This window comes from Mesocricetus auratus, unplaced genomic scaffold (assembly GCF_017639785.1).
Source record: "Mesocricetus auratus isolate SY011 unplaced genomic scaffold, BCM_Maur_2.0 Super-Scaffold_100003, whole genome shotgun sequence".
NCBI classification, from domain to species: Eukaryota; Metazoa; Chordata; class Mammalia; order Rodentia; family Cricetidae; genus Mesocricetus; species Mesocricetus auratus.
The window spans coordinates 14,631,378-14,645,487 of NW_024429188.1; the positions used below are offsets into that span (position 1 = coordinate 14,631,378).

General features: G+C 41.3%; 1 protein-coding gene across 1 annotated transcript in view; it reads left to right on the plus strand.

The window, feature by feature from the left end:
* The window catches only part of Ofd1 (OFD1 centriole and centriolar satellite protein), a 34,960-nt gene extending 21,543 nt beyond the window's left edge, over nucleotides 1–13,417 (plus strand). The window contains 11 exon segments of the mRNA XM_005074185.3: nucleotides 1,293–1,423; nucleotides 2,125–2,236; nucleotides 3,883–4,494; nucleotides 4,959–5,130; nucleotides 6,126–6,226; nucleotides 7,061–7,165; nucleotides 10,884–11,044; nucleotides 11,708–11,755; nucleotides 11,757–11,861; nucleotides 12,364–12,431; nucleotides 13,291–13,417. Coding sequence (XP_005074242.1) covers nucleotides 1,293–1,423; nucleotides 2,125–2,236; nucleotides 3,883–4,494; nucleotides 4,959–5,130; nucleotides 6,126–6,226; nucleotides 7,061–7,165; nucleotides 10,884–11,044; nucleotides 11,708–11,755; nucleotides 11,757–11,861; nucleotides 12,364–12,431; nucleotides 13,291–13,333 — 1,658 coding nt within the window. The 3' untranslated portion in view covers nucleotides 13,334–13,417.
* Nucleotides 13,418–14,110: the final 693 nt, after the last annotated feature.

The window sequence follows — 14,110 nt, forward strand, 5'->3', positions numbered from 1 at the left end:
CCTCTTCACTGACACTCACATTCAGGGGTCCAGATCATAGGTTAGAAGACAGATCAGGCACCAGAGTGACCTCTAGTGATCTAAAGGGATGACACCAATTGACAAGCTAAGCAATAGTGGAGAGACCACCTCGAATGCCCATTGCTGATAATGAACTTGATGTCTATAACCATCTGGGAGCCTTCATCCAGTGACTGATAGAAGCAGAGGCAAACATAATTAAGCACTGAACTGAACCCAAGGAACCCAGTGACAGAGAGAGACGAGCAATGAGCAAATTGGCAAAGAATAGGCTGGCAAAACCAGCAGAGACAGCTGATCTGAACAGGGGAGAGCTCTTGGACCCCAGACCGACAGCGGGGAGGCCAGCATGGGGCTGATCTGGACCCCCTGAAAGTTGTAGTTATTTCTATTCCTAGCTTTGGTCTCCAGGTACAGCAGTCTGGACTTACTGTGCCTCTCAGGCAAGAGAACCCGGAATCCCTGCTGGAGGTCTCCCACTAGTGCTCTGGGTTTGTGCCTACTCATTGTACTTCTGGAAATGTCTCCCTCTCCTAAGCCTCCTAATCGTAAGGGATCACTAACATTGTGACTCTGTTTCTGCTGCACTATCCTTTATGATTACCCTACATAAGGCACACTTTATTCACGGGGCTCTTAGGTGACACAAATGAAGAGCACCATCAGTCTTATTTGTGGAGCCTGATTGCCATGGGCTGTTCAGATGGGATGAAAACAGGGGCAGTCACTGACAGGTGACAGCTGGGGAGTTCTTTCTTTTTTTTTTCTACTTTTAAAAAAAGATTTATGTATTATGTATACAGTGTTCTGTCTGCATGTATGCCTTCTGGCCAGAAGAGGGCACCAGAGCTCATTGCAGATGGTTGCTGGGAATTGAACTCAGGACCTTGTGAAGACCGCCAGCTGGTGTGCTTAATCACTGAGCCATCTCTCCAGCCCAGGGAGCTCTTACTTAAAATACTGTCTACATGTGGTAGAGGAAAGAGATAGGCTATTGAGTTAATTTAAGAATTTGAAAGAATTCTTTAACTTAGAAGGCTCCTGGGGGAATAAAGTTGTATTGCCATGAATTAAATTATTTTATTTTGACATTTATGAATCAGAATTGTTCTTAGGTCATTTAATAGAAGTGGTAGAATATTAATTGCATGAAAAAAGAAAGGAAACTATTTTAAATCTCTATCTGCTTTTTTTAAAGTGAAATAAGCAAATTTAAGATTGGTAGTAACTAGGAATACTTTTCTTTTTCTTTTTTTCTTAAACCTTCTTAGGCATAACTCAGCCACCTCCTGAGCTTTTGGTTTTACAGAAAGAATTACAGAAAGCAGAACATGCTATAACACTGGAGCACAAGGAGTTTGAAACTCAGAGGCAAGCTCTGCAGAAACAGTTGCAGAGTGAAGTGAGTAGTGTTCTTTCTTCTTGTGGCTACTATGCCAGTCCACTTTAGTAGTTAAAGAAACTTTCTACATATCACACTAGCAAAAATCAAATTTATATGAATACAAATAATTTCTCCCCCCAATGTTGCAAAGGAACCTTTCTCATGTGAGAAAATTCTCTGGTGATTCTGACTTTATATTTCTAATAGCAGTAGCATTGAATGGAAAGTACATTCATCTAGACCTGAACTTCTCAGAGGAGCTGATAATTACCACCATGAGTCTCTTGATACTTACTTTGTGGCATACACACATCCACTGTGTGTCTGTAATTTCTGCCTTTGTGTAGTAGAATAGCTAGCTGTTTTTAGACTTAAAATGAAAAGGGAAGGAGGGGGACGTGCACACACATTTAATCCCAGTACTCAGGAGGCAGAGGCAGATGTGTCTTTGTGAGCTTTAGGACAGCCAAAGCTTCACAGAGAGGCCCTATCTCAAAAAACAAAAACAACAATAAAAAAACACCCAAAAACAGAACTTGTTTGGAGAAAACTTGTTTGGGTGGTGTTGTTTTAATAGAGGTCATCCTATTGGTTGTTGGTGTAAAAGCTTCTTTAAATTGGCAAAACAAAGAATATAAACACAATAAGAGAAATATTCTTCTTGAAGCAAGCTGTAGTTGTTTTGTATTTGTTTCTTTTTCTTTGACTCTTTTTTTCAGATTGAACATTCTACACAGTTAAAGACTCAGATATTGGAATATGATGCTTCTGTTAAAAGGTTAACCGTTCAGGTGGCTGATTTAAAAACACAACTAAAACAAACTCAGACAGGTTGGAAGCTTTTTAAAAAATAAATTGCTTATTAATTGTGTTTGTGTGCGAGTGTGTGTATGTGTGTTTTGTGTGTGTGTGTGTGTGTGTGTGTTTGTGTGTGTGTGTGTGTATGTGTGTGTAAGAGAGAGAAACCGACGCGTAGAGCACCAGGACGCTGGCATTCAGGTTGAGGCCACAAGACTTACCAGGGATTGGTTCTTTCTCTACCTTCCACCTTGCTGAGGCAGTGTGTCTTGTTTTGATGGCAGCACCACCTATTCCAGGCTAGCTAACTTCTGAGCTACCTGCCCATTGTCCTGCTGTATAGTATATCTTGAGCATATCTGCCCTACTGCTTTCCAGCTTATCTCTCTTGTCAGTATATCTTCCTTTCAGCTTCAGTTTTCTTAGTTGCCCCAACTCAATGCTTCTTTCTTTTTTGTATGACCCTGATAAGACTAATATGTTTTCCCATATTTTATATAGTTTTTAGCATACCTGTGTATAAATACATAAGAGAAGCAGGATAGCAGGGTGCAAAGGAAATTGCTTTCAGAATTGGAGACCTGTTTTTGTTTTGGCTTTCAGTTGAAGTTATTTGATCTTGGGCATAACACTTAACTTCCTCAAGTTCCTCATTTATAATGGGGATGAAGATTCCTATTGGGTCACAATGAGAAAAGATGGAATGGGTATCAGGCATGAGCTGCTATATGGAAGTCATTCTAGCACTAGTTACTGCTAATAATTCATTACTCTGCATTCCCTGTGGATGTCTCTCATCTCTTTGGCTTCATAGAAAGATTAGTAAAGCTTGAAAGCTTTCTTCAGTTGCTTTTGGGCCCAGCGTTTATTTGTTTTCGGTTCAGCTTGGTTCTCATCCTTGATCTTCCTTGATCCTCCTTGCTCAGCTCCTGCTTGGACTGTTTCTCATCAGTCCTTCCACATCCTCTAGTTTTATTTCTACTCCTTCCTAAACTCTTCTTCAGTTCCTCGTTTTCTGCTCACAATTGTTTGCCAGACTGTCCACCACTTAAGTTATAGTAGTCTTTGTAATATGGAAGTAGACCTGTGAAGCTAGGGCCCTTCTGCAGTTCACACACATGGACCTGGTCCATTGTACACTTGTCTTTGTAGCATCGTATGGAGGTATTACAGGTTAAGACACAGCACAGACACTAGATTTATGCTAAGAAATCTCAGCAGCTCTAGGAATTGCTGACTATGTGGTCTCCACCTCAGGAAGACAGCATCTCTTCTCCAGACAGACAGCAGTGAGAATTCCTCGCTAAGTTATCTGACAGGCTTGGGGGGTGGGGAGACACTGTGTTGCACTTAATTCTGTGAGTATCCATGCTGGTTGGAATAAACAATGATTTATTAAATGGATTTACTACAGTTTGGATCTGGGTAGACTTTGTACCCAATACATTACATATTTTCATTTCTCAGATGCAGGCATTTCAGACTCATATGTAATAGATTGTGAAATTATATCATGTTTATAAAGACTTGATACATGAAGTTAGCTTTCAGCAAATGTTAATAGTTCTGACTATGGCTTCAGAAACTGTTTAGTGTGCAATCTTGATCTTACTACTTTAAAAAACATTCTTGAGTATAATTTTTTCTCATTTCTCAAATTTTCTTTTTGTGACCTGCAGCCCTAGAGAATGAAGTATTCCGAAATCCAAAGCAGTCTCTGACCCTTCATTCCCTAAGTGGTCTAGTGAGTGGCAAGATGGTGCCTCACAATGGGGATCCAAGTGGGGATTTCTTGAATGTGCCCCTTGAGCAGAACAAGGTTATGGCAGGTGCAGTTATGTCAAAGGTCCTACCTTATGCAAATACAGCGACAGAGGCTAGTTCCCCAGACTCTGACCTTGAGTTTGTAGCCAGTAGTACTAAAGCCAAAGTAAGAGAGCTAGAGCAAGAGGCTGAGCGCTTGGAAAAGGAGTTCAGAAATTACCTTCGGAGAGTTACTCGGAATCCTACTGTGAGTCCTCAGCCAGCAAAGAGTCCTTCATCTGCATACTCGATAGGAGTTCCTAGAAGCAGAGCTTCCAGTTCCATGGACAGACATGTTTCTGCAGAGGACAGAGGTGTCTCTGAACAGCCTGTTGTGGACATGCTAAAGGAAGAAAAGAGTGATGTGTCCAAAGCATTCATGAGCAGCGTGGTTTCTCGGCCTCGAAGGACCTCTTCCTCCACACGCCTCTCCTCTACACCCCATCCAAAATCGAGAAGAAGCCTTGATAATGAAATGTATCTGGAAGGTAAGTCACTGTCCAGAGGGTTGTGACATAGATGCATTTGACTCAGGTAGTATACTCCGTAGTCAGCCTGTGGGAGCCTGCTCTAGCAGTGGTGGGTGTTCTCTTCCTGCCATGCGCTGGCCAACACTGGTAGCCCTCCCATGTCACGGGGTGCTGTGGAAGTCAGCAGCACAAAGGGTATTAAGGTCTAGAGTTTCCTTAGCACTCACAAGTATTGAGGGAACAACATGGCCTTTGTCTTGCTGCTGATTAGTTTTGTATGTTTCATGTCACTAACATAGTTTGATTTTGGTGCTTGAATCATATTTAACCATTTCCTTCGTGGATCTTATCTATCAAGCTTGGCTATTTGCAAGAATGCCATAGGATTTATTTTCAGCTTAATAGAGCTTTTTTAAAAACCACTTTGATACCTTCTCTATGCAGCTTGTAACATCCTTGCCCTGATTCCTTCTACCTCATAGGCCTGGGTAGATTACGCATTGCTTCCTCCAGCCCTTGCCTTGACAGAGCAGATGGGTCACATGTTGCTTCCTCTAGTCCTTGTCCTGACAGGACAACAGCCCAGCCATCACCTGTTCCATCTAGGCACAGTTTCTCTGGTCCTTTGTCCAGCGCTCGAGAGAAAAATGCCTGGTAAGTTATTTTCTCATCAGCTTCTGTTGACTCATACTACTGTTTTGACTTTTACTTCTGTGGCCTTTTTAAGGCAATATTAAAGATTATGTGGCAGTCTGAAATTTATAGTTAATTATAAAATCATTTGTGATCTTTGAAAGTCACCTGAATTATGAAGGAGAATGTGTGATAATTGTGTTAATAGACATCTTCATAGGTCTGTGAATGTATTTTGTTCATAAAGATAGACAAATGTAAATAAATTTTGTTAGAACAAATAAATTTGGCTCATTTTTAAATTTGGAGAAGTTTCACACGTCAAAATGTCATTTAAAAATATGTTTTGAGGGCTGGGTGTGGTGGCATACACTTTTAATCCCAGCACTCAGGAGGCAGAAGGCCAACCTGTTTTACATATCGAGTTCAGGACTGTCAGGGCTACATAGACTGTCTCAAAAACTAGGATCTCATGTATGCTGGGCGAGTACTCTACAACTGGGGCCTAGAGCCATTATTATTATTACTATTTCTTAATGTGTACGGGTATTTTGCCTCCTTAAGTGTCTGTGTACCACATGTGTGCCTGGTGCCTGCAGAGGCCAGAAGAGAGTGTCAGATCCCCTAGAACTGGAGTTACAGACTGTTGTGAAAAGTCATGTGGGTGCTGGGAATTGAAACCAGGCCCTCTGGAAGAGTAGCCAGTGTTCTTAACTCCTGAACCATCCTCCAGCAAATAAAGTCGTTCTTTATAAGCCAGTGAAATAAGTTTCAGAGTCAGGCATGCTTGCTTATGCCTACAGTTTCAACATTCAGAAGACTGAGACAGGAGAATTACCATAAGTTTGAGATCACTCTGGGCTACATAGTTGAGTTCTAGACCAGTCACAGAGAGCCAGTCTTAAAAAAAAATCAAAAGGTTTGGAAATTATTTTTAGCAACCAAAAAACTTTTGTCACCTATTTTCTTTATGCTACTAATACTTCATATTCATGTATTTTATTTTTCCAATCCAGTTTTTATCAGAGACAAATTGAAACTCAAGACAAAAGCAAAGTTTCAAATGTGGACAAGCAATCTTTGAAAGATAATGAGGAGTGTGAACCGCCTTTCAGATGTAAGCTTTGAATAGTAGGTTTTGTGTGTATCTTTATACATGTTTACATATGTGCCATGGCACCTACATAGAGGTCAGAGGACAACTGCAGATGTCATACCTCATCTTCCACCTTGTTTATTCCCCGTTGTATACTGGTGTTCCACACGACAGTCAGTGAATTAACTAATGGAGATTCTCCTGTCTTGGTCTTCCATTACACTTCAGTCATGCTGGGGTTGTACACTTGCTATCATGACTCTTTTTCCATGGGAGTCTGAGGCTCTAACTCAGGGGCTTCCACTTGGAAAGCAATCTCCCTACCCATAAAGCAGTTTTAAAGATTTTATTTATTTTGGTGTATTTTGCCTGCCTGTATGTCTGTGTGCCTTGTGACCATAGGGGCCAGAGGAGTATATCAAATTCCATGGGACGGGAGTTACAGATGGTTGTTATCTTCCATGAGTATGCCAGGTGCTGGAAATTGAACTTGCATCCTCCTCCTTCATCTGTACCAGGATGTTGACTGGCTTTCAGTCATGAATTCAAAGGATTTTATTTGAAAATCAAATGAATTCTCTGTTGAGTAATAAATCTAGTTTTGTAAAAAAAATGTAATTCTTTAAAATAGAAAGAAACTTTGAGAGCTGAGCACCTTGTAAGTGTTTGGACTTAGAACCCTGTAGGAAATGGCCACCAGATGCTTTTAGTGCAGTTTTGGTGTTCCATGGTTACATCTATCCCCAGTTCCCCCTTAACCCCTACCACCCTCCACCCCTGCACTACATAGCCCTCCCTTCACTTTCTGCTGTTACTAAGGCCTCATGCACAATTATGCACCTCATGTGAATACAGGGAACAAGCCAGAAGCAGAAGGACTCCACCCTGCTGGTGACATGCTTATCATGGATGTTGCTGCAGCTGCTGTGCATTCCAGACCAATTTCATACGACTGCCCAAGTGAGTGGTTCTTTTCTTAAACTAGCAGTAAACAGTAGCCACACGCTGCATCCTGATCTGTGTCCTCTGTAAGTTACTTCCTGATTTCTAAAGCTCTTCTGTTCTTAGATTTATTTATCTATTTCATTCATTATGGATACTGGTGTTTGTCTGTATGTGTACATGAATGTGCAAGGCTGTGGGAGGTCAGAAGACATTGCATTCTTTGGAGCTAGAGTTACAGGCTGCCTGGTGGTGGGTTCTGGAAACCAAATGCTGGTTCTCTGGAAGAGTAGCAAACACTTTAACCCCCAAGCCATTTCTGCAGGCTCAACATTAATTTTTTCTTTGTTTGGGATTTTTGTTTGTTTGTTTATTTCTGTTTATTTGTGGACATCAAAGGATAACTTGTGGGAGTCAGTTCTCATGGATCAAACTTGGATTTGGTAGCAAATACCATTACCTGCTGAGCTATCTCTCTGACCCTGTAGGAATTGCATAAACATAAATTATTCAGAGACTTGGCCTTGTGGTATTATCATTGTTAATAACATACTGGATACCTCTGAGAAGAAGACTTCACATTAAGTCTTTTTAAAAATGTTTACTTGGTCAGAGTCGGGCAGAACAGTAACACTTTTCCCTTAAGACTCCTCTTCTGCAAAAATTGTCCCATAAGGAACAATTCTTAGAAATTATGGTAAAACCTCAAGTAATGATCAAGTCCCATTGTATATCTTTAATCACAATATTTTAGGATTTATTGTCTTGCTTGCTTCTCTTATGTCATCAGTTATGATAGAAAAACATTATATTTCAATCTTCATAAACGTTGGTATCTTTACATTGTCACTGGAGGAAAGTGACCATCAGACATCTGCCTGGCCAATGCTTCTTTCTCTTCTTCAGCTTATCCCCTTCTCTGTCAGGTGAAAGAGGGAGCAGAGAGCAGAACTGAGAGGAAGTTTGTGTTTTGTTCCAGCACAGCCAACAGCCAGGTCCTTTTCTTCCCGGCCTCAAACTTGAAAGGAAATGTGTTACTTAAAGCTGCCTCTTAGTGCTGCCCAAAGAGGAGCACCGTCATTACCCCCCCCACACACACACATGCACACATACCCAAAGTCTCTTCATAGTAGTATCTTGGTTTAAGCCACAGTCCTCAGGGAGATGAGGAGCTACTGAAAGGAGCAAGTGGTTTTGATTATACTCCTCCTGAGTAAGTGTGCTTCAGAAAGTAACTCATTTAATCAAACACAACCAAGCACCTTCTCTCTGTTAGGCACTTGCCTAGGGGGCTGGGTATAATCAGTGAGCCAAACCAAGCTCCTGCCTTCATGGAGAGTCTTGAGGAAAGGGTGTGGGTACAGTGAAGGAGTCCAGCAGGCCACTCATGCCCTTGTTAGGAGGGGCAGAAGGTACAGCAGCCATGTTCACAGACCTGAGGAAGGGAGCCAAAATAATAGCTAAAGGGGATCAGTGAGTAGCTTCCTTGAGATATGGCTTTTTAAATAATCAGCAACATGGTTATGTGTTGGTCACTTGAGAAATTCTCATATATTTGTCTCTGCCTCTTCATCTAGGCACAAATAAAGGTCAAAATATGGTGTCCTTGAGGTGCCTAACGCATATGCTTCTGGTCTTGATTTTTTTTTCAAGACAGGGTTTCTCTGTATTGTTTTGGAGCCTGTCCTGGAACTCGCTCTGTAGACCAGGCTAGCCTCGAACTCACAGAGATCTGCCTGCCTCTACTTCCCAAGTGCTGGGATTAAAGGCCTGTGCCACCAACGCCCGGCTCTGATCTTGATTTTTGTGTCCAAAGAAGGTTTCTGTATAATGCTGCCACTTCCTCTCTTTTCCCTTCCCCCTTTCATCTTGCTCTGTTTCCTCCTCTTCTTCCCACCTCCTCCTACTTCCTTTTTCCTTTCTCAGCAACCATTCTATTTTGTTACTGCTATTCCCCGTGGAAAAATAGAATCATTTGAAGTAACCTCTCCACCAGCAAGGAGAGGACAGGGTGGTTGTGCCCATGAAAGTGTGAGCCAATGCTATTTTAATTTCATGACAAACATGGATAGATGCATAGATCTGTGCTGCCATTCTCTTGTCAGTAATGCTAACTCCATTCCTGCTAAGCATTTGGGATAAGGCACAAGTCTGAAGTCCTCTGGTGAACCTGATTGTTGCTGATTGGCATTGTTGGGTGAAAAAATGTAGGTCATAGACCAGAACTAAAAGAACGGCCAGCATCATCATCTGTGAAACTGAGACTTAATTAAACCTTTGAAGGATAGAGACCTGTGCAAAGTATAAAAGGGAACAGACACGTAATTAAAACATGGATGTAGTGGTTTGAATGTAATTGGCCCCCATAATCTCATAGGGAGCAACACTATTAGGAGGTGTGGCGTTTTTGGAGTGGGAATGACCTTGTTGGAGGAAATGTGCCACCTGGAGGTGGCCTTTGAGGTCTCATATATACTCAGGCCACACCCAGTGTGACAGTTCACTTCCTGTTGCTGGAGGGTTAAGATGTAGGGTTCTCAGCTCCCTCTCCAGCGCCACGTCTGCTTGCACATTACCATGTTGCACCATGATGATAATGGAGTAAATCTCTGAACATGTAACCACTCCAATGAAATGTTTTCCTTTATTAAGAGTTGCTGTGGTTATGGTTTCTATTGTTGTTTACAGCAATAGAAACACTAACTAGGACAATGGGCCTTGATCAGAAGAAATAGAAATGGGGAAAAATAAGCACACATGATGTTTTAGAAAGAAAATATAATCTACTGGCAGGTGATTCACTGGTATATTTATGTATCATTGGAGGGTAAGGAGGACCTCACAGAAGAACTGTCCCTGTAACAGCAAGATCAATTTTACAGCACATAAGCCCTGCTGGCTCAGTGGATATAGGATAAACTGTTACTTGGACTGCAGTATAGTTGTGTGTATCCATGGCCTATCTAGACAAAGATGATGAAAGAACCATTATACCTTTGGGAGGAGGCTAGTGTTGTAGAATTTCTCCATGCCTTTGTCAGAAAGCCCATTAAAGACATGGTTGTGAGGCTGGGGAGAATGGTTGGGTATGAAGAAAGATATGGAAATGACCGGGCTTTAAGATGATCCCTAGGGAGGGGCTAGAGAGATGACTCAGTGGTTAAAAGTACTGACAGCTCTTCCAGAAGATCCAGGTTTGATTCCCATCAGCCATATGGCAGCTCACAGCCATCTGTAACTCCAGTGCCAGGGTATCTGACACCCTCTTCTGGCCTTCTCAGGCATTGCATACATATGGTGGATAGGACTAGGATGAAGCAGAGGAGGGAGTTCTGTTCTGTGTGGGATAGGAATGACTTGAGCATCTTTTTAGGAGTAAGGAGAAAGGGTTTTGGAACTGTTGCGGAAATGGGGGCTAATGGTTCTGAAGCTAGGACAGAGATTGCACTCAATTGTGAAGGCAGAAATGTAGGATTTTCTATGGAGAGGCTGAATCAGTAAAGAGGATATGGGATGGAGGGAGGACAGTTCAGGTTGTTTGTGGTGTGACTTATATCCATCTCAGAAAAGTAAAAGTCTGGGTATGTTGCTGGGGGTCAGTTTTTGGGCTGGAAGACAGTAAAAACAGAGCAACAGTTTAGAGTAACTCATCAGAATCAGAAAAGCAAGCAGGACTGCAGAAGACTAGCTGTGAAAAGTCTGATGCTGGCAGCTACTCTGTTTTCTGTCCCGTTAGATGCTGATCGGAGCCAAACTGGAGAGCAAAAGGAAGAACAACAGCAATGGGAACTCCAGATGAGAGAACAGAGGCAGAGAGAAGAACAACGGCAGAGTGAATGGCAAGAAGAAGCTCTAGAGAGAGAAAGAAGAGAGCTGGAAAAACTGGAGCAGGAACGGGTAATGTGTCACTTAAATCTCTGTACAAGTTTCTCCATGGACACCTTCAGCAAGTACCTTGAGCTCAGGGATGTGAGCCAGTAGTGCTGTGAGGCCAGAGAAGCAGCAGGTGACTTCAAAGCCATTCCTTCTCCTCTCCTTGTTGTGTTTGCCTTCTGAGCATCTTGGTTTTGAAAAGACATTCACATGTACTCTCATGTGTTGTGTAACTTCCCTCTGTATACACATTCTAACAGCCAGCTAGTCAGCCTGGAAGAGCCAAGGCAAGGAGGTGATTCTAGTCAGTCTGCAGTGGCTTCTAGGCACACACAACTTCTCTGTCTACCTCTCCTTGCCTTTCGTGTTCTGATTTTAGTGCTAGGCAGAGGGATTACTTTGGCTACTTAACATGTTTTAGAAATGTTTCTTGGCCTTCTGGTTAGTTCCTTCCTTCTTTGAAATGACATATTTGTCTGATAGTAGCAATGAGTTTGGTTTAAATACACACACACACACACACACACACACACGCACGCACGCACGCACGCACGCACGCACGCATGCACGGTATGATATGCAAGTTGTGTTTCCATGATAAGGATCATACTGCTATGGTTTTTAAACACTGAGAAGCTTTTAAAACATGTTCATGTATTTCCTATTTTGGCACTGGCCTGTTTCTAGAGAATGATTGAAGAATCACTGAAGATTGAAATGGAAGAAGAATTAGAAAAAAAGTATTCAAGAACCAAAAGACAAATCAACTCATGATGAAAATCCTTTAGAGAAATACATGAAAATCATCCAGCAGAGACAGGAGCAATCAAGTGCAGATAAGGTGACTATGCTATGGATAGCAATGTGGGGTGGCAGAGGACAGGGTAGTTAATGGGGAGGCTTATTCCAACACCTTGGGACATGTGTTCTCTATTGAAGAAAAAGGTTAAATACTAAGAAGTGAATATTTAATTTGGAACCATGAATCTATACTTTTGACAAAATTTCAATCTTTGTTTAGGTAAAACGCTGAAAAGATTCTGATTTGTCATTTTGTATCAGTTGGGATGTCTTATTTGAAAACAAGCAGTAGTGATGAATTGTGAAAATTTTTTCTGTCTGAATTAGGAGTATTGAAAATGCATGCTATTGGATTATTTTGATATGCTTGCAAAATTTGATTTTAAAGAGGCCTTTATTAGTCTCTTATATATGTTTCCAAAATAATTATTAGAGAATTCAAAGTGTACTGATTCTTGGCCTTCCTGCTAAGATCAAGTGTAAAAGCATCTGTTTCATGACATTAACTTGTTTCAAAATTCTTCTTTCCCATCTTGTGGAAGAGCTCAAAAAAATCAGGCAGAGAAAGCTCACTAGTGGACACGATGGCACCTAGTGACAAGGATGAAAGGTATGGTTTCCCTCAAACATTCTGTCCCTCAGGCGAACCATTATTGCTCATTTTGTCAGCTACAAATGATCAGATAGTTGGGCTTGCCTTAAAGAAATTACTAAATCAGTAAAAATTACTGTCTTTTGGGGCTGGAGAGATGGCTCAGCCGTTAAAGGCTAGGCCCACAACCAAAATTACTGTCTTTTGAAAGTTGGCCATAGTAATATATGCTGGTAATTTCAGCACTCAGGAGTCTGAGGCAGGAAGAGCAAGAGTTTGAAGCTAACTTGGGCTGCATAGTGAGTCTCTCAAATAAATGAATTTAACAGGGATGGAGATTTAGCTTAGAAGTGTTTAACTAGAATGTGAAATCCCTGGGTTCAATCCCCAACACCTCATAAACAGGGTGTGATCCTGTATGCATGCTTGTAATTCCAGCACTCAGAGGTGGAAGCAAGAGGATTAGAAATTTAGTCAGTTTGGGCTACATAGTTTGAGACCAGCCAGGGATTCATGATACCCTGCAAAACCAAAACCAAAACAACACTGGCTTTAAAAAAAGTCTGTTGTGGTTTTATTTGAAATTGGTCTTGATAAGTAAGAGCTGTATTAAGATTTAGAACAGTGCTTTTCAACCTTCCTAATGCTATGACTCTTTAATACAATTCCCCATGTTGTTGTATCCCCCCCAAGCCATAGAATTATTTTCATTGCTACTTCATAACTTATGACTTGTAATGTAAATATGTGTGTTTTCTGGTGGTGTTAGGTGACCCCTGTGAAAGGGTTGTTCAATACCTACCCCCAGCTCCCATCATGACCCACAGGTTGAAAACAACTGACATCAGTTTTTCAAATATCTAATTTTTCTCTTTAGTTCTCCAGGCTTTTCTCATGAAGAACCAGATGACGTCTGGTAATCACATTAGCTGTCTAGCTTCTTCCATACAAGAAGTTGTGTAATAGTATTCTTATTTTTCTGTAATTAAAATTGTCAAAAAGTTTGTGTGTACTGATTTTTTGATGTGGTTTTAATTTGGTACCATAATGTAAGAAACAAATAACAGAGTCGGTTGAACCTTTCCACCAACCTTTTTATTTTTTGAGACACTCATGAAATCCTGGCTGGCCTTGAACTTGCACAGATTTGTCTGCCTCTGTTTCCCTTTTAAGGCATACATTGCCATGCTTTTTTTTTAATCCGTGGAATTTATTCATTACACTAAAATGACACTCCCCTCTCTGGTTTTGTCTTGTTATACCTATTTGAAAACTTATATTGTTAGGCTGCAGGCCTGCATTTGCTAAGTTTAAACTGTATGCCTTCTGCTCCACACTTAGGCTCTGACGTGTAAAACAGGAAGCCATCCATCCAGCACAGTTTTCTCCCTAGATATGAACACAAATTTTTCCATTGTAATGTCTATAAATAATATTTCGCCATCTGCTGTGGTTAAATGTGTAGGTCCTCCAATACTCATATGTTGGAACTGAAACTCTAGTGTGATTGTATTAGAAGGTGGTCCTCTAGGAGATGATTCAGGCATGAAAGCAGAACCCTCCTAAATGGAATGAATGACCTTCCTATAGGCCCATTTGCCTCTTATCTTTTTAGAGACAGAGCAATCTCATCTCTTTCAGAAGTACCACGAACTTCACCACTCTATAAGCCAAGGCCTGACTGTCACCAATCACTG